The sequence below is a fragment of the Xenopus laevis genome, chromosome 3L, assembly GCF_017654675.1.
Source record: "Xenopus laevis strain J_2021 chromosome 3L, Xenopus_laevis_v10.1, whole genome shotgun sequence".
Taxonomy (NCBI): Eukaryota; Metazoa; Chordata; class Amphibia; order Anura; family Pipidae; genus Xenopus; species Xenopus laevis.
The window spans coordinates 58,606,986-58,633,899 of record NC_054375.1 but is presented as its reverse complement, the minus strand read 5'-3'; the positions used below and the strand labels follow the sequence as shown (position 1 = coordinate 58,633,899).

The following is a 26,914-nucleotide window of genomic DNA, read 5'->3' as shown; positions in this document are numbered from 1 at the left end:
CAAGCCTTAATCTTTGGTCTATTTATTGATTATGTTGTTTTTAGTTTAACGAACATTTTTGCATATTTTGATGCTTACTCTTTACTCTCATGTACTATGATTTGGTGTAGCAAGGTTCTTATGTTGACCATCCACCACCAGAGCAAGTAGAATGGGTTTTAGCATTGCTGCCTCTCTGGCTCTGGGCTTTAAGATACAGTTCTGAAGCATTGTTTGAATAGAATTTCCATGGTTTCCCAGTGTTTGTGTAATTCTCCTTAGCAAGTTCAATTCCAATAGGTAAAATCATACTATTAATTTATTTGATAAATAGCAAAGTTGACCAGTTTGCATGGGAAATTAAACTGAAAACTCCACTGGCAAGGGTTTTATATAAATTATGAAATACTGAATGTAAAAGCACTGCGGATATCGATAGAGGATGATGTTGATACACAAACACATACACACAGATCATATATGTATAACTTTTTATAGCGCTAATAGGACAAATAGTGCTGTATATTACAAAACATATATATATATATATATATATATATATATATATATATATATATATATATATATATATATATATATATATATATATATATGGTTACAATATCATAAACTAATATTTTATCATAACTGACTTTCCTACTACAATTATTTTAAAAGGAAATAATTAAGGTTGTGCGTAATGTTCTGTTACTGTCTGCAATTCTGTATAAAATGCAATTAAACATTACCTTTAGTGAATCTAAAAACTTCATATCGCCGAGCATTTTTTTGGAAGCTGGCCAGAAATCATCAATGGCTTTTCCATTCGGATCCACTTTCTTCTCCGGTTTAATTCCCTAGAAATAAATGAGGTATTATGGAAATTAGCGTAGAACTATAAAACATAAAAGATAAATAAAAATTTGACCTCTTATATAAGGAAATAAATAAAAAAATGTAAGTAGCTTATTAAAAAAATATAATAATGTATTAAACTGACAATAAGTTCATTATAAATAAAAATCCTCTGAATAAACAAATGCAGTTACAGCAAAAGATTAATCCAGGCCACTTTACTGAGAAATATGTTGCTACATTCTTTTAGAAGCCATGGAAGGTTATTTGTAATTACCCATCCTTCCTGATATAATTACTTAATGTTTACATATAACCAATGTCACAGTTTGAAGATTTGGCTCAATTAAGTTAGATTTATTTGATTTTCAGTTTTATATTTAGCTTGACAAGAAGACACTTGGTCTAACACAAGATCGCAAATAGACTGTGTGACATACTTAAAGTGAAACAAAACACATTTCTTTTTTCATTTAATGCAGAGTACTCTGTTAATTAACTGTTCTGTGTGATTCATACACCAATGCTTTTGAAACATTGTGACCAAAAGCATTATTGTTCAAGCACAAAAGTCTCCAAGAAAACTGTGAAGGCACCAGATGGGATCTCTTTATAGATGTTCCCTTCAAAGAACATCACTAGCTTTCTTAAACTCATTAAGTAGCAGACTACTCTTATATTATGAGTATTCTGTTTCTTAGTAATGAGTTTAAGGAAGCTAGTGAAGCACCCCCAGCAACTAAAATGACAATGCTACCTCAGACCACCACTCCACTTCTCTAAAATATGCACAGGCCTGGGGTATTTTCCATTAGAATGTTGAGCTGCCATCTTCTTTCATTGCTCCAGGGATATTTTGTTGGCCACAAGCACCATCTAGTGAATGAGTCATTAACTAGATGGTGCTTGTGGCCAACAAAAGAAGAAGTCAATAGCAATTTGAATAATTCATGATCTAGACTGGTTTTTGTTCAATAATCCATAAAAGTCTGGGTTTTCAGGGTACAAATAGAAAAAAATCATATGATTCGGGCATTAAACTCAAAAAATTTGTATGATTCAAATTGTCGCGCTATGTTGTCGAGACTTTTCCTGCACTGACTTTTCTGAGCTGGTTAAATTAGTGGATGGGAATTAGGTTGCCTTTGTTTTAATCCAAAAATTAGATAAATGCAAGTTTTAGTAAATAATCTTGCTTCTATTTTTGCAGGAGAAACTGCACAAAAGACACCTTGATTCTCTTGGTTCAAGAAGACATAACTTTATTACCACTTCTGTTACATCATGTTAAATGTCACTGTGTCAGTATCCAATTACTATGGGATATGTATGAGACCACACCCATTAATACATATACTTGAACAAACACTTGAACATTTCTTTTAAGGTAGCTTTATGTAGTGGCCACTTTACTTTAGTATTTATTTTAGCTGCTTCTAGGTAATGTCTGGTAATAATTTGGCTGGTGCTCCTATTGAGGCCTTAAATACATGTGCACCTATTCCTACCTATGTAAAGTGAATTTTGCTTTAAAAAATATATGAAAAATATTTTCAGTGTTTTAGTAAGCAATCAAGACGTTGGATTGGGGTACATTTAAGCAAATGTGTGATGGCTAGGTTATAAATATCTTTAAGCTTACTACCCATCTGATTTCTGTGAGTAACCCTTTGACATTTATTTATGTTAATAAATGCAATCTGCAATATATATATACTGTGTGTATATATATATATATATATATATATATATATATATATATATATATATATATATATATATATAAATCCATTTTGATCTGCACTCCAATGAAATCAAAAAGCCACCCAGGTGCTACTCATATAAACATTTATAGATATAAGTCAGAGAGGCATGAGTGCACACTGGGGTTTACTTAAAAATATAATTTTAATTTGGTAAAATTAAAACAGGAGAACGTTTCGGTCCAAGCCTAGGACATTTTGATAAAGGTCCTAGGCTTGGACCGAAACGTTGGCCTGTTTTAATGTAACAAAATAAAATTATATTTTTAAGTAAACCCCAGTGTGCACTCATGCCTTTCGGACTTGTTGGTAGCCAGGCACACTGCGTCTAATGGGAATAACACAGCGTGTGGTGACCCTGCAGTTTATTTCTCTTGGCAAACTTTTAACAGTGGGTGTAGTGTTTTATGTCCCCAATAATTCTGTTAAAATGTGTTTCATGATAGTGTGGGTCAGTGTGCACTTCCCTCTAAGTTTTTACAGTTGTCTTTCATATATAGTATATGAAAGTATTGTTTATAAGTTGAAATCATCACATTACAGAACTAAATAAAAAAGTGTATCATTTACTGTATAGCGACTAACAATGTTTGTACCCCAACTGTGTGGTCAGGCTAAAAGACTGAAGAATGGGCACTGATCTTCCTGGTTGACAGTGTAGATACCTGAAATGTGTACCATTAATTGAGTAAATGAACTGTTGCAGTACATCTGAATATTATTTATAAATAATGTTGTTTATTTATATAAGAATACAACATGGGGTAGCAAATAAAGAATCACATTTTTATAATTAATATTTGATTACATTTTACTATGCAGGAAACACTTGAACACAGATCTTGCATTCTTTTTCACTTACCAGTGTAGCGCTATAGTAAATTGAGTGCACCTTACTCTAAGCTCCACTCCCAATAAATGTGCTCTGGATGAGACCTTGAAATCTTAGGGAGTGAGCCTTTGCAGTGATGTGGAAGCAGGGTGTAGTGCAACTGTAACTGTATTCAGGGTGCAAATAATTGGGCGCCAGTGGTTCTTATAACTTAACCATAGAACAGATTTATTGGACATATACAATCCTCAGTGGAGTGTACATCAAAGAGAACATTGCAGGATCACACAGTACATTAGATAGGGAATACTCACAGCACCTCTGGTCAATATAAGTTCCCTCAGGAACGAGAACAATGAATGCAGCCTTGAGGAGGTACAGCCAGCTTTCAGCCTTTTCTGTAAGTGGAACCTGAGGGGAATACTCTACCCTAGGGCTGTACACTTAGTCCATACTTCTGGGCAATTAGTACACGGGATCTTCATCCCACAATCCTCGGAGAAGCCTCAAGCTGCTCAGCTAAATATCCTGACTGTCTGTCACTCCTAGAGGGACCTATAAAGGTGAGTATCTTATCCTTACTAGACCTGACCTGTCTAGGTTCCACTCGAGCTCTGCCTGCCTGCTCAGGCTAGAGCCAGCACAAGATGGACACTGAAAGCATGGCTTCAGAGCCTTTTATACTTTAGCACAGTGTCATCTGCTGGTCACTGTGAGAAACAACAAGGGCCTTGCTTAAAGCAGGAATAGGAAACAGTTACCCCTCCCAACTGTATTTTAGGACCCAGTTAGGTGTCTATAACACTAGGGAAACTTCCTGCTAAATAATACTGGGGATGGCTATTTTACACATCCCTACACCAGATATTCAAGATTTTCAAGATTTTTAAAGCTCAGCGCTTTGCACAAAAAGAGGGGAAATGACAATACCTTTAATATGCAGATTGCAGCCAAGGTGAGGCGAACTCCAGAAGGAGGATTTTGCATTGTCTTTAGTAGAGTAATGTCACTTGCTTTTAAGGTATCAAGAGCTGCAATTGCAGCATTTAATGCTGGAATCGCCACACTTAATTTTTGTTCACATTCTTCCTAAAAAAATAAATGACATACAACATTCATGTGAAAAGGATTATAATGCAATTGTGGAAGAATCCCTAAGTCCTTTTTCTAAACCTATCTAGATGCTTTACAGCTGAAGGATCAGTATAAAATCAATGTATCTAAAAGTACAGTGCCCCATATTTGGTCCCAGTTAAAAAAAAAAGTTACAGGAGCCATACTTAGCACAAATCTGTATCATGCACAAGCACACACTTGTTTCCAAAGCCCAGAGAATGCTAATCATGCAAAATACACAAGTTGTTCTCTGTACGATCCGCTAATAAAAATAACTTCCTAAAATACTGTATATTCATATAATATCTATATAGACAAACTATTGCACTTTACCCAAATATATGGTCCTATATATATATATATATATATATATATATATATATATATATATATATTATTATTAAAAAACATAAATATTGTTAAAAGCACTAACCAGCTTTTGAGTAAAGAAAAAGATGAAAGGTTGTCTTAGATAGACATATAAGATTGAGCCAGGCATAAATAATTTCTCTGTAACAGTTGTATTACGTAAGATAGATGCAGAGACACTGTTGTGCAGGGATCCATCAGTTAAGGAATGTTTGATGAGCATGTATCTGTTGTTCTGGTCATGTTTAAGTGAATAAAATATTGGGTGCTTAATGACTTATGTGTGTATGTACCACAGCCTTATTTAAATGAAACTAAAAGGGATATTAATTATACAGCACCTGTTATCTGGAATCCTGCTATCCAGGTCTTAATTATGGAAAGGTTATCTCCCATAGGCTCAATTTAGATCAAATAATTCAAAATTTTAAAATATATTTTCTTGTTCTATGTAATAATAAAACAGTACCTTGTACTTGATACAAAATAAGATATAATTAATCCTTATTTGATGCAAAACAATCCTATTGGGTTTATATCATGTTTTAATATATGGAGATCAAAATTATGAAAAGATCCTTAATCCGGAAAACCACAAGTCCGAGCATTGGATGTCTTATACCTTTATTAGTATTTCTTTAATCATTTTTCTTTTTTCCCTCAAGTAATGCTGCTAAGTAAAATACATCAACCTTTGCTTATTATATATTAGTACTATCTTCTCCAATTGTTCCCAATAGCTGAATCAGTCATGTTAACACACACTAGGTTAGCGAAAAGGTGGTCTGTTAATAATCGTTTTTTTTCCGGTATAAATCTTCTATTCCTTGGAGGACTTACAAAAAGATATTCAAGTATGAGAAAAGTATTCACTGATAAAAGTCACTTTGTACTGTAAAATGCACTTTGTACTGTAAAATGGTTCCTTTGGGCTACATCCCTGTGTCTGCTCTGTGATTTACGGGTTGCATGTACTGTAGATTTCCTTTCTCAAAGATGAGAGTGTATGTCCCACATTCATTTAGTACTTACTGAAACAGTGAGAAGTTGTTCCATTCTATATACTGTACAGTTATTAAAAGACTGGAATACTGGCCTGTATGTAAGAAACCAGCATGTGTCAGAATTCACATGCAGCTTTTTAGGTGGATAGCCAGTATTCTGCATATATGTCAGCCTCTCTAGTACTTTATTCATAACACATGCCCTATAAAACCTATATATATTTTTGTTAAATCATGATTATATAGTATATTTGGGTTTTTTGTCAAGAAATAAACTGCAAACCTCTTGATGCATTTTTGTTTGCACACTGCATTCAGTTCTGTCCTTTTTTATTCTAGGGAAAATAAAAGCTTAATACAACCAGGGCACTATCAACGTGGAGTTTGTATGTTCTCCCAGTGTCTGTGTGGGTTTCTTCTAACAAATACAAAAACGCCCATAGGAAAGTTAATTGACTTGTGATGAAACAGACCTGATGTTGTGATGCCAGGGCAGGGAAGGATGACATATAAATAAAGGATGATAATAACTTTAATGACTTTTTCTACGTTGAATTTATGCAACTTTGCAGATTACAGTAACATAGGCAAATGTGATTTACAGCATTAGGTTCAAAATATGCCTGCCTGCTGTTAGAAGATGAACAGGGAGGAATACACAGAATAGGTGAGAGGTGTTTTTAGATAGGAAGGATTACTACTTACAATAAAGTTTTATATCTGAATAACTGAGTGTTAAAAAACTGTTTCATTTAGTATACTTGTAATGCATACACATAAATTCCATCTGAAAGGTCAATAATATTTTATGTTCTGTAAAATACAACATAGACCAGATTCAATTCATTTTTATCACACGAAAACTCATGGATGAGATTAAATTCAAGGAGGAAAAACTTTTTCCCAAATTCAGTTCCAGTTTTTTCCCCATAGACTTCAATAGAGTCGTCATGGGATAAACAGTAAGATAATTCGAAATTGGATCTCAGATTGTGTCTTGTCCATGACTTTTCACATGCACCTTTTTCTCACTGAATTGAATCTGGCTCATAGTAAGAAAAAGAATCATTATACCCAAAGAGGTATTCAAGAGAAGTAAGAAAAGCTGCCATCTCTGCTATTAAAGACCTTTACATTTAGATATTTCATATTGCATGTCATGAAATATAGACTTCATTAATTTCATTTATCAAAGAATTATATTTTGGGTCATTATATCAGACAATAAGGCGTGATTTAATACAAAATATTTTTGTGCCAGCATGAATGCTATCCACTTTTGATGATGCTTGGGATTACAAAATGAAGTAAAATAAGACCTTATCAATTAATGCCATAGCATTCAGTATTTATGTTTTTGTTTTTCTCATCTAAAATGAAAATGTTACTTAGAGTGCCAGCAGTTTATTTGCCGGGTTGAGTATTTTGACATCTTCTATTGTACTGCATTCAGGATGACTGGCTAATTTAATGAACAATGAAATTGTTAGGGAAAAATTCATTACGCAAAATTAAGAAAGTACATCATTCTATAAACATTTATGACACTGAAACCCTTTATTGTCATTGCTAAGACATAACTTATAAGTTTATTGCTTTACTTTACTTTTCCAAAACAATGTCTGCACCCTCAGGTTTCCAGCCACTGCATTATAAAGAAATGTTCTGCATGCCCAAAATGTTCTGCTAAAACTATAAACCCTCACTCTGAACATGCATCTGTTCTTTTATTGGGCTGCATGCTGGCTTGTAGCTTCGAGGCACACTTGTACCAAGAAGCCAAGATAAAATTAGGGTAATGATCATGGAACACATCATGTTTTTGCTAGACTTTCTGCACATCACAATAGGTGTCAGTTGCAAACTATGAGATATTTCTGGATGTAATGTCTTTGTTGTTCCCATTTCACATTAAGAACTGTTTTAAAACAGAAAATAACTTTTGCAGACAGAAATTCTGCAAAAAAACACCCTTTTTTTAAACATAAGAAAGGAAACTGTTATGTGAAATCCATCTTGAAAAAAAGAGCATCTAAGTTATAGATTTGCAATGTCTGCCCTACTTGCTATTGAATAATACATCACAAAATGCCTCACTAGTCTATACATGAACTAAACATACTAAGACTAACTTTTTAAAGTTGATTACATGCTGAATAGCTGTAATTATTATCATTCAGATCTGTTAGATTTTATGTTGATGATAGGGTGATACAATGCATTTTAATCAAATAAACATTTTCTTTTGTGCTCTGCAGTTGAACATGTGTCCTTGGGATGCCTGTTGGATACCACGAATCACCCTATTACTCTAACATCGAATAGTTTTGACTATCTGGGTCATTTTGGCCAGTCAAATCATGACTTCATCTAACTTCAGTACAATTCGATGACAAGTGGTCCATCTGCAAACAGCAGTTACAGTTGGACCAACTGTCTAAAGGAGAACTAAACCCTAAAAATGTATATTGTTTAAAATGCCATATATTATATACTGAACTTATTGTACCAGCCTATAGTTTCAGCTTGTCAATAGCAGCAATGATCCAGGACTTCAAACTTGTTACAGGGAGTCACCATCTTGAAAAGTGTCTGCGACACTCACATGCTCAGTGGGCTCTGAGCAGCTGTTGAGAAGCTAAGCATAGGGGTTATTGCAAATTATCAAGCAGCAAATTAAGTTTGTCTGTCATGCTACAAGGCTGATTATTATATTCTGATGCTAATTGCACTGGTTACTGAGCTGCCATGTAGTAATTATCTGTATTAATTACTAATCAGCCTTAAATTGTGACATTTATATTCTATATGTACTGTATATTGTGAGTGAGTCCCTAAGTTCAGTAAGTGACAGCAGCACAGAGCATGTGCAGTGAATCAGCAGAAAAGAAGATGGGGAGCTACTGGGGCATCTTTGGAGACACAGATCTTTACTGCTAAAGAGCTTTGGTTGCCTTGGGCTGGTATAGAAGCCCAAAACATAATGTACATTTCTAGCCTACTTCTTTAGTTAGGCTTTAGTTTTCCTTTAAACATATGAATAGTAACCTGAATGAGTATTTATATTGGCCAGCCAGGTCATTATGTTGCTCTTTATTAAATCTCCTACTGCATATTGTGTGGTAATTATAGGGTTCTTTCCCCCAAATGTAATATTTGGCGTTATCGCAGCACGCATTCGCACTTTTGTGAGTATATTTGCGCTAAGCGGAATGCAATATTTTTCGCACAGATATATAACATAAGCACAAAACAGTAGCAAACGCAAAAATAAGATGAGTCGCAATGAAAGATGTTTTCACTGGAAAAAAACTAATAACCATATACCTTTACCACATATAAAAAATATGCTGACATATATCTTTACCACATATAACTTGACCACATTTTTAAATTACATGAAGAATAGCGAAAAAACGTACGCAATGCGAACGGTGGAATTGCTCCACGAATATCTTTCTGAAAAAGTTGTACATACACCTTCTTCTCCCAACACTGATAGCAAAGTCACATGAACACAATTACATTGCGATTAGATTGCGAATAACATTTGCACTGAACAGCGACTACAGACACGCCTGGCGCATAAATTCACCCATCACTATTCACAGACAGTCACAGAGCATCTCTAAGATTCATGTAAAATAAGTTTTCTGATAAAACATGATAACATTGCATTTATGCAATTTTTTCACATTCTAAAATGGTCTATAACAAGTCATAATAAACAAATGTTGAAGGGAAAAAATTTCTTGCTATGTTACAATACAGGTATTGTATTGACAATACAGTTATCTATTATGCCTGGGTATTTCCAGATAAGGGATCTTTCCATGATTTTATCTCCATGCCTTAAGTTGGCTGAAAAACATTTAAACATTAAATAAACCCTATTGGATTATTTTGCCACCAATATGGAGTCATGCAGTTTAGTTAACATCAAGTACAAGCTACTGCTTCTTCTACGTCCCTCCATGTCAGTACACATGGGCATTGCCCCTCCCAGACCTGGAGGTAGGACCTATAACATAGCCAATCAAAATGAATCATGACCTATAAGACCACATGACTTCCTCCTCACCACAGTTATTTTTTGTCCTACTGGACAGGGAGGTAGGATCTCCCTCCTCACTTTTTTTTTTTTTGGTGAATTTTGAGAGAAATCAAACACAGTTTTTGTTTTTTCTTTTGTATTTTTTGCTTATTTTTTACCTCGGTGTGGACACAGAGGGATGATTCCCAGGTAATGGAGAAGAATTTACCTGTGCCTCAAAACGCATAATTTGTAAATTATCGCTTATTGGGAAGAAGTGCAGGTGTGGGCATATCCATGGTCCTAGCCCTGTGCTAAAATAGCCCCCCTGCTATATGCCCAACGAGGCACAAGACTCAATCTAGTGCTTTTTTTGGGAACAGACATAGGTGTGGGCTTCCCACATTGTTACCTGTGAGCTTTTTGGACTCCCCTTTTCTTTTGAGTTATGTGAGGCTTTACAGAACTCTACAGAACTTCTGCAAAAGGGCCATGGGTATGCATATGGGCTAGTTATAACAGCCTCAAGCTGGTGAGTATGATTCTTCATTATCTACTGTGTGTTTTTTAAAAATGCTCAGTACACTGGGAGGTCTGCATGCTAATTAGCTAATTATGTCCCTCAGCTGAGAGCTATTGGGGCTTTGGCTGGAGTTTCCATCCAGCTAATTAGTCACTCTCTGATAAGGTGCAGGGTGTGCCTTCGACCCATTGCTATTGCTGTTAAATATTTTAAGCTTTGTATGGGTGAACCTGCATCCTCTGTGCACTAAGGCACCTCCAGGAAGGGCTAGAGGTTGCACTGATCAAGCAGTATGGCACCTCCTTCCTTCTTATGAGTCTGCTCTTAAGCAGTGTTCCACCTGTCTGAATATTCCTGCTTACAAGCCTGAGCTATCTGGTAAGGTGCCTGTGTTCCTCTGACTTCTTGTATTATCTGAAGTCTTATGTTGTGAGCTGGCGTCCTCTGTGCAAAATGCAGTATTGGCTACAGTATTGGCTCTTGTTACACAAGGTACTTAAGTACTGGCTGGTGAATCCCTCTGCCTAAGCAGTTTGGTACCTGAATCCGGTGAGTTTGATTTCTCAGTATCCATTGTGTGTTTGAAACATTAATTTCACTGGGAAGTCTGTATGTTAATAAGCTTAATATGTCCCTCAGCTGAAAGCTATCAGGGCTTTGACTGGAGTTTCCATCCAGCTAACTAGTCACTATCTGGTAAGGTGCAGGTGTTCCTTTTGGCCCCTTTGCTATTGCTGTTTAATATTAATATTTAATAAATGTTTTGTATGGGTGAACCTGCATCCTCTTGACACAAAGGTTATATTGGCTCATGTGCTCAAGCAGTATGGCACCTCCTTCCTTTCTTATGAGTCTGCTCTTAACAAGCAGTGTGCCACTGGACTGGATATTCCTGCTGACAAGTCTGAGCTATCTGGTAAGCTGCCTGTGTTCCTTCTTATATTATATGAAGTTGTATGTTGTGAGCTGGAGTCCTCTGTTCAAAATGTAGTTACACAGGGTACTTGCAGTACTGGCTGGTGAATCTGCTGAAGCAGGGTTGTACCTGTATCCGGTAAGTATCAGTATCCACGGTGTGTTTGAAACATTCATTACACTGGGAAGTCTGCATGTTAATAAGCTAATTATGTCCCTCAGCTGAAAGCTATCAGGGTTCTAGCTGAAGTTTCCATCCTGCGGACTTTTCATTGCTATCAGGTAAGGTGCAGATACTCCTCAGTTTGCTACTGTTGTTTCTGTTTTCCTCTGTGCAGACACAGAGGTTATATTTGCCTTTTATTACACAGGGTGCTTGCAGGGTTGGCTGGAGGCTTGCACTGCTGAAGCAGTATGGTATCCCCTTCTTTACTTAACATTGAGTCTGCTCAATATTGTAACCTGAGTCATTGGGCCCCACAGCAAATTCATTTTAGGGCCCCTAACATATCCAGAGGTTGTGCTTTTTTTTCCAATACATATTGAAATTGCTCCTTATTTGGGCCTCATGGGTCCCTATACCTTTTGGGCCCACCTGCAGCCGCAGGGTCTGCTTCCTCTGTAGTTACGCCCCTGAGTCTGCTCCTAAGAAGCAGTCTGCCACAAAGGATCTGACTGGATTATTCCTACTGTCTAGCGCATTTTATCTGGTTAGGTGTTCCTCTGACTTCTTGTATTGATGTCATCTTTGGTCTTCGGTTTGTGAGCCCAAGTTCTCTGTGCAGACACAGTAGTCAAGTGTGCTCTTATTACACCTGGTATTTCGGGGACCGGCTAGGGGTTTGTTCTGCTGTTGCAGCATTGTGCCCCATTTTTTCCTATGATGTTTCCACACTTAACAGGCAGTGTTTTCCGATTTATATGGCGTCTTTTTGTGTGATGTAGGCCTTCTATATTCTATTCCCATCTGGTGGTTTTTGTTGGGAGCTCAGTTGTAGTTATACTATATCTACTGAGTTTTTGTGACTGTAGGTTTCCCTTCTTTAACTGTTGGTAGATTGAAGGACACTTACTGTTATGTCTATTGGCACCTTAACATGATTGGCCCTTTGTGTGGCCTCGGACATCTCGCCAGGGAGCTGGGTTTGTGTGGCCTCTGGCTTTCATTATGGCCCTTTGCTTAGGTTAGAGCCCTTGTTTTGGTCCATGGCTTTTTACCATGGCCCTTGGCTCCTGGGTCTGCTGACCTTTTACAAGGGCCCTTGTTCGGCTGGCCTGTTGCATGAGCCTTTGGCTCATGTGGTCTTTTACCCTTGGCACATTTGTTTGGTTGTCCTTTTACCAGGGTTATTATGGCTGCAGGCCTGTTTTCATGGCCCTTAACTTAGGTGTTTGCTTGCCTTTTACCAGGGTTCTTGGGCAGGTGGCCGCTAGTTTTTATTATGGTCCTTGGGGGCTTGTGGCTGCCAGTCTTTGCTGTGACCTATGGTGCATAGGCCACCAGCCAGGCTGTGGCGGCTGATAGTCATTGTTACTATTCTTGCTGTGGCCCTTGGTGGGCATGTCTGTTTGCCTTGCGGAAATCCTTGGCAGGACAACAGTCATTGGTTATGTCTTGTCTACAATCCTTGCAGGCACGGTTCTGGTTACACCAGCAGTAGGCATGATTGACTATTTGGTTGGATCTAAAATGGGTTGTACCATCAGCTGGTGTTTGCTCTGAGTTTCACAGCCCATAGCTAATTTTGTTGCTGATATATTCAGGAGCTGAGGTTGGTCATATGTTGTCAGCTTACAGCTAACCTTTGCTTCTGCCTTACATGCATTGTTTTTGGTTTTGTATGCCACTGCTTATTATCAATAAGGCTGGCTTGTGGACCAGGGTTTTGCAAGTTCAACAACTGGCTTGTGCTCCGTTGTTGCATGTATGGAAATTGACTTTTGTGTCAGGTGCCAGTGCAGTTGGTGACCTTGTCCCCAAGGGTGGCATTCACAATAGCTGGCTTATGTACCATTGCTTGTGTATTACACTCTTGTGTTTTGCAAACACTTCAGCAGACGGGCATCTTGGCCTGCTAGTGTGACAATGGCCTTGCAAATCTATGTTGGAATACATAATAGCTGGCTGGTCCACCACTAGTTTGCATGTATGGTGGCTGGCCAGTGGATTGTGCTTCATTGCTGGTTGGTACCAGTGTTTGTAGGCTATAAGCTTCTGGCATGCCTGATTTTGGATTGTGACCCCAGCTGTTGGCTGGTTCAGTAGCCTATTGGACTCAGTAGCTTCTATGTATGGTCACAGGTTTGGTTCAGTTTTTGCATAAACTGTAGCATTGTGCAGCTTGAGATGTAGTGGCATTGGCTTTTGTGGGTGTTTTCTAGAACTGTAATTGGCTTGGGTCCCATTGCTTGCTTGTGTAGCAGTTGGCTGGGGCAACAGCATATCTTAAGTCACATTGGTTGGTTCAGCAGCTTATCCTTGTGCTGTTGTATGCCCAATTTACATTGGTGGTTGGTGGAGCTACTGGGCTGTACCAGCATGGCTCTACAATAGTTACAATGATATGCTGATTTAGGATAACCCAGAGTTGGTATTCATTTAGTTAAGTCTTCATTAGGTATTATTAGCATGGAGTTGGTGGATCTTGGGCTGATCTCTGGTGTGGAGTTGACTCCGGTCAGCACTGGTTTGAGCTGCTTCCATTAAGCTGCAGGACTAGGCTAATGTGGGCCAAGTCTTTTTAGGGCCACTTGCTATTGCTGAGGATCGCGTATTTCTCCAGCACTGGTGATAGATGCATCCAAGATGTGTTTAGTTTCTGATCTGATTGATTTCCTGGTGGTTTCTAGGGTGTTTTAGTTCTGAGATGGCCATTGCCATCTTTCTGGTTGTGTCCTAGGGCACCTTTTGTTTTAACAGTTGCAGGATTTTTGTTCTTCCCCAGGTGGGGTTTTGTCAGATAACCATATTGCAGGTATCCCTCTAGTCGCTGAGGGAACCTTTTTAAGCAGAATATGGTTATTCTTAACCTGCAATGCTTGATCCTCAAGTGCCGGTCTCTGTAATTTAGTGGTTGGTTTTGTAGCTCTTGATGTCAGTCATTTACCATGTCCTAGGACATGTTGTTCTTGTGCATTTTATCTTCTTTTTTCAGGAGATTTTATCAGCTCCCCTGTTGGATGGATGTGATGCTGGCCTTCCTCAGGCCCTCCTTAGCATCAGTTTAGTTTTTTCCTTATGTTGGTTATTCCCACCCCTTGTTTTCAGGGCATGGCTTGGTAGATCCCATGTGTACTGACATGGAGGGACGTAGAAGAAATAGATCATTTTACTTACCTACTTGATGTAAATTCCTTTTCTTCTAGTCCCGACATGTCAGTACAGGGTTTCCCATCCCTATTATTTATTGTGGTTACTGTACTGCTATGGCAAAAGTATAACTGTGGTTATATACTTGGCTATGTTATAGGTCCTACTTCCAGGTCTGGGAGGGGCAATGCCCATGTGTACTGACATGTCGGGACTAGAAGAAAAGGAATTTACGTCAAGTAGGTAAGTAAAATTCTCTATTTTATTACTACAGAGAAAAAGAAAATAATTTTTCAAAATGATAAGGGATCTGATACCTGTACTAAAAAACAAATTTAACAAAAAGACTGCTGGTTATTCATTAGTTAATGTATGGATTTTATAATGACGTGATTTACAGAAACCAAAATATTTCTGTATTATGCACAGCTTTAATGTATTTGTAAGAGTTGAACTGCAATATCAGATCATCTAAAATCATTCATAGAAGATAACACTAGAGAAGGTAAACACAAATTACTTCCTACCAATCAGTTCACCCTGGATAAATTATATGCTTCTAAATTCTTCTATGATTGCCAACATTAGACCAATTGCTTTATTTCAACTGAAAATAACATTTCATCTAAATGAGTAGGCATGACTGAAATTTTATTATGCAACGTGGAGAGAAATACACCAAAAATTTTGTTCAAACCATTTTGTGCCTCAGTTTTATGAATATTGGCTGTTCTCAAAGAACAACAATATTTAACTCTGAAATTATTATAATTTAGCAAAGACAGATTTACAGATGGCCAGAAAGCAATTTATTTAAGGAAGATTTAAAGAAGGAAGATGCTGCACATGAGTGAGAGCAATTTATTCCTGAGTTTAGTAGAATTCATTTTAAAATGTAAATATCCCGTTCAAATGAATGGTTCATGAACAATGATGGTTGAACTTTAATGTATCACTACTTAAGCAATTTCATTGCTGTGTCAAAACTGCACGAGAAACAAGGAACAGAGGATAACTAACACAAATGAGTAATTATTTGCAATCTCACAGTGAGTTAAGAAGAATTTCCATACAAACAGAGTACATTATTTTAACCTGCACATGGAATTGTGGGCATTGGGAAACAAATATTTTTGTGGTAAATATTATTCTGCAAGTCAAATAGCAGCTGTAGCTGCACAAGACTTAAGCTGCAGATTCAAAATACTGGCTAATTGACAAGCCTATTACGTTGCCTCTGTACAACGGATTTGGCTTCTGCAGTGTATGTTCTGGGAATCCTTTGAGAAAAAGTATTTAATTTGCAATGGATTACATTTTCCTGTTTTAATACCCTGTCCCCATAAGGCTATTTTTTTAACCAAATGCTTTATTAAATATTCTTCAACCCTCATTTGAAGATTTGCAGACAAAGACGTGCAGATAGGTCTGTATGTGTCAGTTCACCTAATGCAACTTCCAACTTGTCTAAAAGTACTGAGACAGCCATGAGTTTTTTTTTAATCAAAGGTCAAATTTTAAAGCTTTGTGATGTTTTTTATACCTCAAATTAATTCACACCTCAAATGGTTTCTAATTTTAAAAAAAAATCAAATCAGTTAATTCTGAGTTTAAAACCCAAAAACTCAAAATAATTGAGTTTTTGGTAGGAAAAACTTGCTTGATTTGATTTGAAGTTTTCGAGCAAACCCAACTCAAACATCATGAAGGCTATTAACATCTTCAAGTGACCTCTGCCATTGACTTCTACATGACCTAAACAGGTTTTAGATGGTATATTTTTGGATTCAAGCTATTTACAGCTTTGGGGGTATAATAAATCTGGAAAAAAAATCTAGGTTTTTTCCCCCCAGAAAATTTGAGTTTTGACTAAAAAATACCCTGAAAGTGGGATTTAGTGGGAAAAGGTTTGGGGCATTTTTGGCTTTGCAGTCTGAAGTATACTTATTGTTTTGCTTGTCTGTGAGTTTTAATCTATACATGTCAGGAATATCTATAAAACGACATATTTGCTATTGTGTGACTTGCCAAATCAAAGCAATATTCTCAAAAAATTAATGATCTAGATAATCATCATCTATAATGTTTTACAATGGTTTAAAATAGACTAGGTGCCTACCTCGGGAAGTCTGTTTTACCACCCTCTCAAACCCAGCTAAGTATAGGGAATGTCTACAGAACATTTTTGGTGGTTAATTTGTTTGTTTTATTCTGCTCTGTAAACATGGTTAAAAGGGACAAGGAACCTGAGGCACCAAATATAATTAAATGTTGGAAGGAGATATAATGTGGCAGGCCCTGACCGCTGGGCATTTTTAGGCCTTAGTTTCCACTGATAGATCAGATCGAATTATGACACAGCACAGCTGAGACTAGTGCCATTTGATCTTCCTTAAAGGAGAAGAAAAGTCATCCTGCACTTGGGGGTGCCAAATGTTACGCACCCCAAGTGATTGTATTTACTTACCTGAAACCCCGGGCCGGTGCTCCTATCAGCAGAAAACTGCACCGGCCCGGGGTTGTACCAGTGAGCACCACAGATTATTTGCGTGGCTGTGCATGTGCAGTAGAACGAAAAGCTGAACTTGATACAGCCAAGTTTAACATCTACAAGGACTCCAATGTCCTTTTCCATTATGGATTTGCCTAGTACAGTCCCATTAAGGGTAGAAGTGGCTTGGATATTTTTACATCCCAGGTGCATGACTTTACATTTATCAACATTGAATCTAATTTGCCACTTCCCAGATTGCCAGTTTGTCAAGATCCTGTTGCAAGAATGCCACATCCTGGATGGAATTAATTGGGCTGGATAGTTTTGTGTCATCTGCAAACACTGATACATTACTTACAATACCCCCCAAGTCATTTATGAATAAGTTTAATAAAAGTTGACCCAATACAGAGCCCTGAGGGACCCCACTAAGAACCTTATTCCAAGTTGAGAATGTACCATTAACAACCACCTTCTGTACCTGATCCTGTAACCAGTTTCCTATCCATGTACAAATGACTACATTAAGCCCAACAGACCTTGGTTTAGAAAGCAATCATTTGTTGGGCACGGTATCAAATGCTTTGGCAAAATCCAAATAGATCACAACTACTGCCTACCCACTGTCCAGCATCTTACTTACCTCATCATAAAAAACAATCAGATTTGTCTGACATGACCTATCCTTCATAAAGCCATGCTGATTGCTGCTCATAATGCCATTCACTAGCACAAATTGTTGAATGTGATTCCTTAACAAGCCTTCAAATAATTTGCCCACCACAGATGTCAAATTTACTGGCCTATAAAAGTCTGAGATCGTAATCCCTTTTTAAATATTGGAATGACATCAGATTTTCTCCAATCCATAGGTACCATACCAGATCTGAATCTGAGAAAATCAGAAATAGGGTCTGGTCTAAAACTGAACTAATCTCTCTTAGAACCCAGGGGTGTATGCCATAAGGCCCTGGAGCCTTGTTTACATTCATTTTTATGTGACTAGATTGAACCAAACCATTAGTGCAGTAAACTGGGAACTCAGACTCCTCTATTGTAAACACTGAAGAAAAGAACTGATTTAGCACATTTGCCTTTTCTGTGTCTGTTACAACCATACAGGTACCATTATTTAATGGAGCAACACTCTCAACCTGCATCTTTTTACTATTAATATATTTAAAAAACTTTTTGGGGTTATTCTTAGCCTCCGTCGCAATGTACTCTTCATTTCCTTTCTTTGCCTTCCGGATAGCTGATTTACAATATTTATTATAGTGTTTATATTAATTAAATGCAGCTTCTGTCCCAACAGACTTGTATTTTTTAAATGCCTTTCTCTTTGTTTCCTATTAACTTCTTTACCGAAACTCCACTTGCTCTCCTCTTCAGAAAAGGTGTTCTGATGATCCATCATGCGGAGCTCAATTTGTCCTCCCAGCATTCCTTATAGGAGATAGCCAGGGAGGAGAAATCGAGCGTCACACGATGGATCGTCACCGCGTCACCTTTTCTGAAGAGGAGTTTCAGTAAGTTATTTCTTAATAAAGGCTGTGTTATTTTAAAGTTTAATTAGTCTTGGTGGTTTTTTTCGTGGTATACTAACAATTTTTTTTTCAAGGGGGGGCAGCCCTCAAGGCACTAAATTTAGCTTATCTGAAATTCATGATTTTTGTTGCCCCAGTGTGTATTTGTTTTTTGCACCAGACATTAAATGATATAACATTATGGTCACTATTACCCAGGGGTTCAATGACACAGTTCTGGGTCATTTGAGATCACTAGATCCAGAATAGCATTTTTTCTGGTTGACTCCTCAACAACCTGTGCCATAAAATTGTTTATAAACTTGTTCCCATTAACTGATCTGACAGTACTGTTGCTCCACTCAATATATGGGTAATTAAAATCCACCATTATCATTACTTTACCCAAACTAGCATGCTTTTCTATTTGCATCAGGAGCTTAGCCTCCTCATTTACATTATTCTTGCTCTTCAGAAAGAACTGTTAAACTACACTACCTTAACAATGCTTAGTATAAATGTCTTTACTGATTCACTGTAAGTTAAACATTTTGAAGTATTTGAAAAATGTTTATTAATAGAACAGAAAGCTTCGAATTACAGGATGGTCATCTCCAGTAGACCCCATTTTATACAAATTTTTAGAACTGATTTCCTTTTTCTCTGTAATAATAAAACAGTACCTTGTACTTGATACACACTAAGATATAATTAATCCTTATTGGGAGCAAAACCAGTTTATTTGGTTTCTTTAATGTTTACATAATTTCCTAGTAGACTTTAGGTATTAAGATCCAAATTATGGAAAGAATGATTATCCAGAAACCCCAAGGTCCAGAGCATTCTGCATAACAGTTCCCATACCTGTAGTACATATTTTATACACCATTGTGGGATGGTGTTAATTTCCCTAACATTTACTGCGATTTTGCACCTAATACTGCCCTTAGCATTATAACATCCATTAATCAGCCTTTTCATTACCTCAGTTACACACAGATATATAACACAAGGCTACTTTACTGTACTTATAATAGATTTTCAAGAAATCAAAAGTATTTTGTCGGGTAAAATATAATAAGAATGAATCATGCAGTAATTCTTTCTCCATTGGTGTGAGTGAGAGTGAATCTGCTTTGTTATTATCCTTTAGTTGTGAAAAAAAACCCAACAAGTTATGCATTGCGCTCTAGGTTGTTCAAGTTCATATGTCATAAGTCCCTTCCCCAGTGGCGCTTTAGTTGAATTTTCGTATCACAGTCATAAAACAAACTGTACACACACATATATACTGTGTTGGAAAAACTAGAGTTCTCATGGGAAACCCATGCACACACATGAACATATGCACTCCATACATAAATGGTAGAAATTAAACCCCTCAAAGTGCCCCTATGTTTTAAGGGCCTTCTATGGCTACATCCAACGATGCAGTCATTATTAAACAGTGAAGCTAGTGTGCTGTTGCTTACTTCTATTAACAATGTTGTCCATCCTGAAACCTCTCTCCATACCCCTAAGAACCCCCAGCTCCTGAATGCACCTTGTTACTTACAGGAAACTTACTTACAGTGATTTCAGGTGCCTATATGGCCTGCTTAAATAATACCTTGGAAATGTACATGTCATAAAAATAATAGGTGGAAAAAGCAACTGTCAAGTTTTTGCCAATTGCGTATGATCAAATGCATATCCCAAGGCACAGTGCAGTAAAACCCAGACGCACAGTGTGATCTTTTGTGAAACTGTGCTGTCACTTACATTAGTATTTCCAAAAGAATTATCCCATAATGCAAGTGACTTTTAGCACAATAGACCTCTCTAGAAAAAAAGTAAGATTGGTAGCTTTTTAAAATACACAGTAGAGTCAGTGAAATATGGTCCAGTCACATTGTTTTGTCTTTAAAATAAGAAATATTCAAGCCTGCCTATGGCAATGAAGACTTCTTTATCATTAATGATATGTGTAAAACTTCCGAATTTATGGGCTTTCTCATGAATGATAATGTTGCTAGTGTATTTTTGCAGAAAGCAAATAGACATATATTACACTGTCAAACCTTGCAAAGTGCCATGCACTATATTTGCATCTTTCCTTTCAAGATCTCATTCCTCCAGGAAACAAAATGATAAATCCCGAAAGCCAACAGGGATCCTAATGACCAACCTTACAGCAGTTTGCTGTCCTTTTGATCAATAGGCCCCATCATGTCGACAGCAGGCAAGCCTCTGTCTATTTGACATTCTCATCCTATTTTAGCACCAAATCCAACCTCACAATTTTTACATAGACATGAATATCCAGCTTTCCTGAGTGTTTTTCCTGATCAATATAAAATCTAATTTACAAATCTGTTCCATTTGAAGCTTGCATATGTTATGTCAACATACCTTAATAGCTTTGGCTTCCTGAGCAGCCCTGTTAGCTGTAGCCTCATCTGCTTCAACTAAACTTTTAACTGCTTCCACCTCCAATGTCTCATCTGCAATAATGTTTACCAGCTCCTCTGTCTCGCTGCTTCGTTCAATCAACATAGGCTTTAGTTCTGTCAATTCTTGTTGCATGATTGCTATCTGATGAGCCAAAAAATAAAGACAAGGAAAAAAAAATAATAAGCAAACAAATATTGCAACTAAAACACAAATCAAACTCTTTTCAATTAGTGCCTTCTGCCTCTTGTAAGAACAAAAATCTTATTATGAGTTTATCTTTAATCTCTTTATGTAAAACTATGTTGTGAGTCATTTGTACTGCTGTGTTTGTAAAATAATGGCAGAGAACATTAACGCCATTACTATAATATCTTCATAAATATCCTTTCTTTAAAGTAACTATAAACAGTACAGTAAAACCTTGTAATGGCTTGTAAACTGACCTTTTATTTTGTTTGGCATAAAATATTTACCCTTTGTTCCAAACAAATAATACAGTAAAATATATTAACATAAAGAAGAATTACTCATGCAACAGACTCTTTTGGAATAAAATTTAAAGCATTTTGTACCTTCATATTTTTTAATTGCATGGACTGTCCAATTATAGAGACTTGGAAATACCATTCAAACTCTGTTTGGGGTATAGGGAATTATAATGTTGTTAGGGAATCAGAACCAAACAGGTATTTTCTTTGATATAAAAAAAAACTTTTTTTATATAAAATAATCAAATATTTACTTCTGTTTTTTCTTGCTAGTGCTATATGTGAATAGATAGAAACTGGCTGAAGAATTGTACATAGAGAATAGCTATTAATGGCACATTCTCTAATTGGATTAGTGTGTCAAAAGATTCAGTAGACCTTTTCTGGGGATACAAGGGCATTCCTTGGAGATTGGAAGAAAGCAATACTCGTTTTATGGTGTGTAAATCATATTTTTAGTATATTAATAGTTTGTACATAAATGCATGAAATGATCAGATGGAGGTCACTAGTAGTTATAAGTAAATTTGTTCCAAAAATGACTGAAACACATTGAAGAGTTTTTTTTCACAGCAACTTTTTTTAAGCATAAAATACATTGGAGTCTACAGTATGTACTTTTTTTGTTGCTGTGACTTTTTTTTCTGCACAACATACATTTCAGCCTCTGGGCATTTGTCCATTTTGTGGTGGTTTTGTGAAAATATTTGCAAAAAGTGAAATGTGGTATTACCGAGAAGCCATACCTAGTGAACAGTGTTGCTTATCTCTAGTATACAGGTATGGGAAACTGGGAAGAGATACAAACAAAATGCTCTGTAGATTATGAACTAAATCTGTGCAAACTGACCATTCATACATGTAGCCAGTATGAATGTTGTATCTTAACTGTCAGCTTCTATAGGGTCCATGTGGAAAAACAATGATTATTGGATTATTATAAGTAGGATTGTCTGCCTAAACCACTGCTTATCATAGAATTTTCTATCACTAAAATAACAGTTAAAAAAAAAAAGTAGACTAGATTGTATTTCTATTGTCTGTGTGTTTTAGTGCTTTTGTACCATGCAGTAGAGTAATATATGGAGAATATAATTGTTTTTGTAAGGCTTGATTTTGAACATAGTGCCCATGTACCAAGTATTTTATGGTTTTATGGGGGCATTTCAGGAATGATTCTTCTTATATCATTTTACATTTCTAGTTTTACTTGTCTTTTAAGGGTAACATAGATCTGCACCATTAAGACCCTGTACCTAGTTTTATTCCGTCTAATAAAAAGCTGGTAATTTATAGAGAACATGAACACAAGTGCAAGAGGACTTAGGGGTGCATAAGCGGGCACATTAGTGCTCACTTTAAGGCAGTTGTGTCCAGGGTCTGAATGCACTCTGTATGCAGGGTGTGTCCCAGCCCTCAAGGGCCACTCTGACCCAGATCTGCTCCCATGATTGGCTGAGTTAAGTTAAGGGGAAGGAAGATGGGATGTGACACAGGCAGGGGGGGGGGGTTGCAAGGAGGGCCCTTTGTGTCACAGCCATAGTGCAGGCTGTAAGGAAAGGGCTCTGTTGCAGCCTGCAATCCTGTGCTCCCTAAATTAGCAGACAGATAATGTCTGCATGCCACCTTCATGAATACAGCACTTCTGAATACAGGCAGAAGTTTTTTTAAAAAAAGAAAATTGATAACTATCAAAAAATCTTTTGAGAAAAACAGTTTTTGTGTTGAGACAGGGCAAAGACGCAATATTAACTGTTGATACCTCAGTAACTGTTGACCACTTCCTAACCTTAACCTGTTTCTTCTGTGGTTTCCATAGAGTGACATGATATCCAGTATAAAATAATGTAATAATGATTTATATACACAGTGTGATTGATGAGGCATATTATTTATATATTATCCCAGTGTAAATATAGGCAAGTTTCAAAAATGAAAACAAAAATAAAATAATATTTATGCAGACCCTTTGACTGCTATTGAAATACACATACATTTTGTGAGTTTTTTTCTTTTTTGGTAAAGTATAGATTTAAGTGGGTTCTTATCACAGAGTGCTAATAAAAGGCGGTCCTTTTGTACTGTATTTCAATTTGTGGTCGTTAAATCCATAGTAGAACAGCTAGAAATGGAATCAAATATTTGTGAGGGCGCAACAGAAATGTCCATCTACTGCAAATTGACAGAAGCATATTTCAAAATTCAAGGATAATTGAAATACCATGTCAAAAACTGAAGCTATTTGTTCTGAGGAAGATTGGTTTCAGCCATGTTGATAGGCAGGTGGCCAATTTTCCTTGACAGGAAAAACCAAGTCAATTTCAGGGACAATTTCTCCATGAAGGGAGAGTACATCTCTTTAAACATTAATGATCTGATGCATTTGCTTGTTGCTTTCTGTGACTCCTGTCTTTGCACACACACTTTCCTCTGTCAATAAGTTGGTTTAGCTAAAACATTAATTAGCATAGCAAGTAATACTTAACTTACCTAACATCCGCACCCTTAGCTGATATTTATGACATATATCCTATTCTCCTTAAATATTAGATTATTATTGCTTTCTGATAAAATTACAAATGGAGCATGTGCAAAACATTAGTTCCTGGTGTGATACCAGAAATAAGTGCCTTTTAATCCATTCCCTAAGAAACAATTTCTTCTGCTGCTAGTTATAAAACGTTCCTGTTTGGTATCATTAGGAGGATATTGATCGTACAACAATATCATAACAGTATAATTAACGTGTGAGTTTGGGAATTCCAAATTAGATGGCATATGGGTTGATTTCTGTTATACATGCGTTTAGGACAACCCATAAATGATCCCTTGTATCTCATTTTATAGTGTTGGGGACTGAGTCATCTAGGGTCTCTTTCTGAGTTTGCCTGTGGGGCTTTGTAATTGTGGTTTAAAAGGCATAAAAGAACTCCCTGGTGAATCAATTGTTTTGCAGTTCTACTCATCTGAAATGAATACAATACATCTGTGAAGTCATTTGATTTGAATGTTATGTACTATGTGATGGTATGGACAGCACATTGACTTAGTGGTTAGCACAACTGTCTTGCAGTTGGGGTTCCAGGTTTGATAGCAAATTGCAATATTTCTGTATGTATGTTCTCCCCATATCTTCAGGTACAATTTCATTTATTGTGGAGATAATTGACCTCCCTGTATGTTTTTGGAATATGAGAAACAGGTTCTCTCATATTCTAAAATACAGGGAGGTCAGTTATTTATAAATGAAATTAAATCAACCCTAGAGGTGGTGCTACGTTATAAGGAACTTGCCCCCATATATAATTAAAGGCACTAAGTTTGGCCAATAAAAGTAACTTATGATAAGCGTTTTTTTCCGCTAGGCATGGATTCACAGTAAAATTCCTCATTGCACCAGCTGCACATTTCTTTCATGAAAATTTGGCACAAAAAATATCCTGCAACAAAAAAACACTGAGACAAAGAAGCCGCCGCAAGAAAAAAAATGCCCAATGACAAATAAGTCTCCAAGACAAAATAGTCAGCAAAAGAAAACATGCCCATCGCAAATTTTTCAGCAGTTTCGGGAATTTTTTGGGGAAGCAAAACAGGACAGATATGTTCATCACTAGGAGTAACCCATAGAAACCAAAATATATTTTTGCTTTTAAACAGATGACCAGTAAATACTACCTGCTGATTGGTTGCTATGGGTTACTGATCCTGGGCAGACATTGGGGGTTATTTATTTAAGTCCGAATTTATCTCAATATTTTCTGCTACAAACTCTGATCAAATCCTCTCGGTTTTTTTGTGCTTATTTACTATAACATTTTCTTTTGGGGAAAAAAATCAGATTTTCATGATTTTTTCGAATTTTTCATATGATTTTCAAGATTTTTTCGGATTTTTCACATGAAAACTCTGAAAACTTCAGGGTGTTCCACGAAACCCAGCGCACATCAAAAAATCATTGGGACTTCTCCCATTGACTTATATGCAACCTCGACAGGTCTGAGATGCCAGATTTTCTGATTCAGACTTTTCCATCCTCAGGGATCAATAAATTCTGACATTTTTTGGGATTTTTTAAGAATTAAAAAAAAATTTATAAAAAAAAAAAATCGTGACTTTTTGCATTCGGAGTTAAGTAAATAACCTCCATTGTGTCTTTTATTACATAAGCCCCTAAGAAAATTAATTCAAGAGATCTGCGAAAAGCATTATTTAAATGTAAATAGACTAAGAACAAATTAACAAATTAATAAACTTGTAGAAAACTACTAGGAAATGAGGTATGTTAAAAGTTTTGTGCTCCCATTTATTATATAAGTAAATAATATTTGTAATAATCATTTATTTCATTTTGATACATTTCTGATTTACACATAGAAGCTTTACATTACACAGGCAGACCAATTAAATGATATGATGTTACCTTGTGATGCATTCACAGCAACTGTTGTCATTACACTACATGTGAGGAAGATAAAAATTACTCCTGCGATTTCTGTGCCTGCCTGGCTTTGTTTACTAATGAGAGCACATTATAATCTAATTAAAAAGAGGAGAAATTTGGCGCATCTGCTTTGAATTTTTATAACCCTAGGCTACTGTTAATTCCAACCCCTGTTTCCAATTTTCTTCTGCGAGCCTTACTGTATTTACTGAAATACTGGAATAGTGTGAGGGGCATTGCCTTGATCAGCTCCAAAGACATCTTTACTTACTTGTGATGATGCAAAATCCAACTTCTCAAGTCCAACAACATATCTGTTCTTGCTGCTTAACAGCTCAAGCCTTTTACGTTCTAAAAGATTCTTAAAAGTCTTGATTAATTCGAGGTAAGATGTCGATGTGACATAGATATGTCTTTGGAGAGATTCAAAAAACCTGTCCACAATTAAAATTACCATCACATAAGTCACAAGTGAACTCGGAGCAAGTACAATACAAGACATGTCATTCTTTTAGGAGCATGCTAGCTCAGGTATAAATGCACATTTTGTCCTTTTCAATCCCACAGAATGACTTTTTGAGTTTTTTTCAGAAAACCAAAGCAATGAAAGCATTTTCACAGTAAAAGGAAAAAATTCTCATTTCCACTAGAGCTGTTACAAGGTCAGGTCAGAGAAAAAAAAAACCACAGAAGCTTACTCTTATGAATATTGTATGAGAAGCAATAACAATGATTCCCCCCTCCAAGAAATAAGAGAGAGGTGTATTAGTGGTGAAAATATTGTACAAATTAATGGCCATTCAGCTAAATGTTTCTGCAAGCTAAAAAAATGT

At 36.5% G+C, this 26,914-nt stretch overlaps 1 protein-coding gene across 4 annotated transcripts in view; it reads right to left on the bottom strand.

Annotated features, from left to right (window-relative positions):
• The window catches only part of LOC108711038 (dynein heavy chain 3, axonemal), a 555,753-nt gene that overhangs the window by 119,867 nt on the left and 408,972 nt on the right, over positions 1-26,914 (bottom strand). For all 4 annotated transcript variants that reach the window (XM_018252361.2, XM_041586281.1, XM_041586280.1 and 1 more), the window contains 4 exons: positions 26,353-26,515; positions 21,111-21,293; positions 4,360-4,518; positions 729-836 (listed from right to left, as the gene is read on the bottom strand). In XM_018252361.2, the coding sequence (XP_018107850.1) occupies positions 729-836; positions 4,360-4,518; positions 21,111-21,293; positions 26,353-26,515 (613 nt within the window). The remainder of the gene's footprint in view (positions 1-728; positions 837-4,359; positions 4,519-21,110; positions 21,294-26,352; positions 26,516-26,914) is intronic.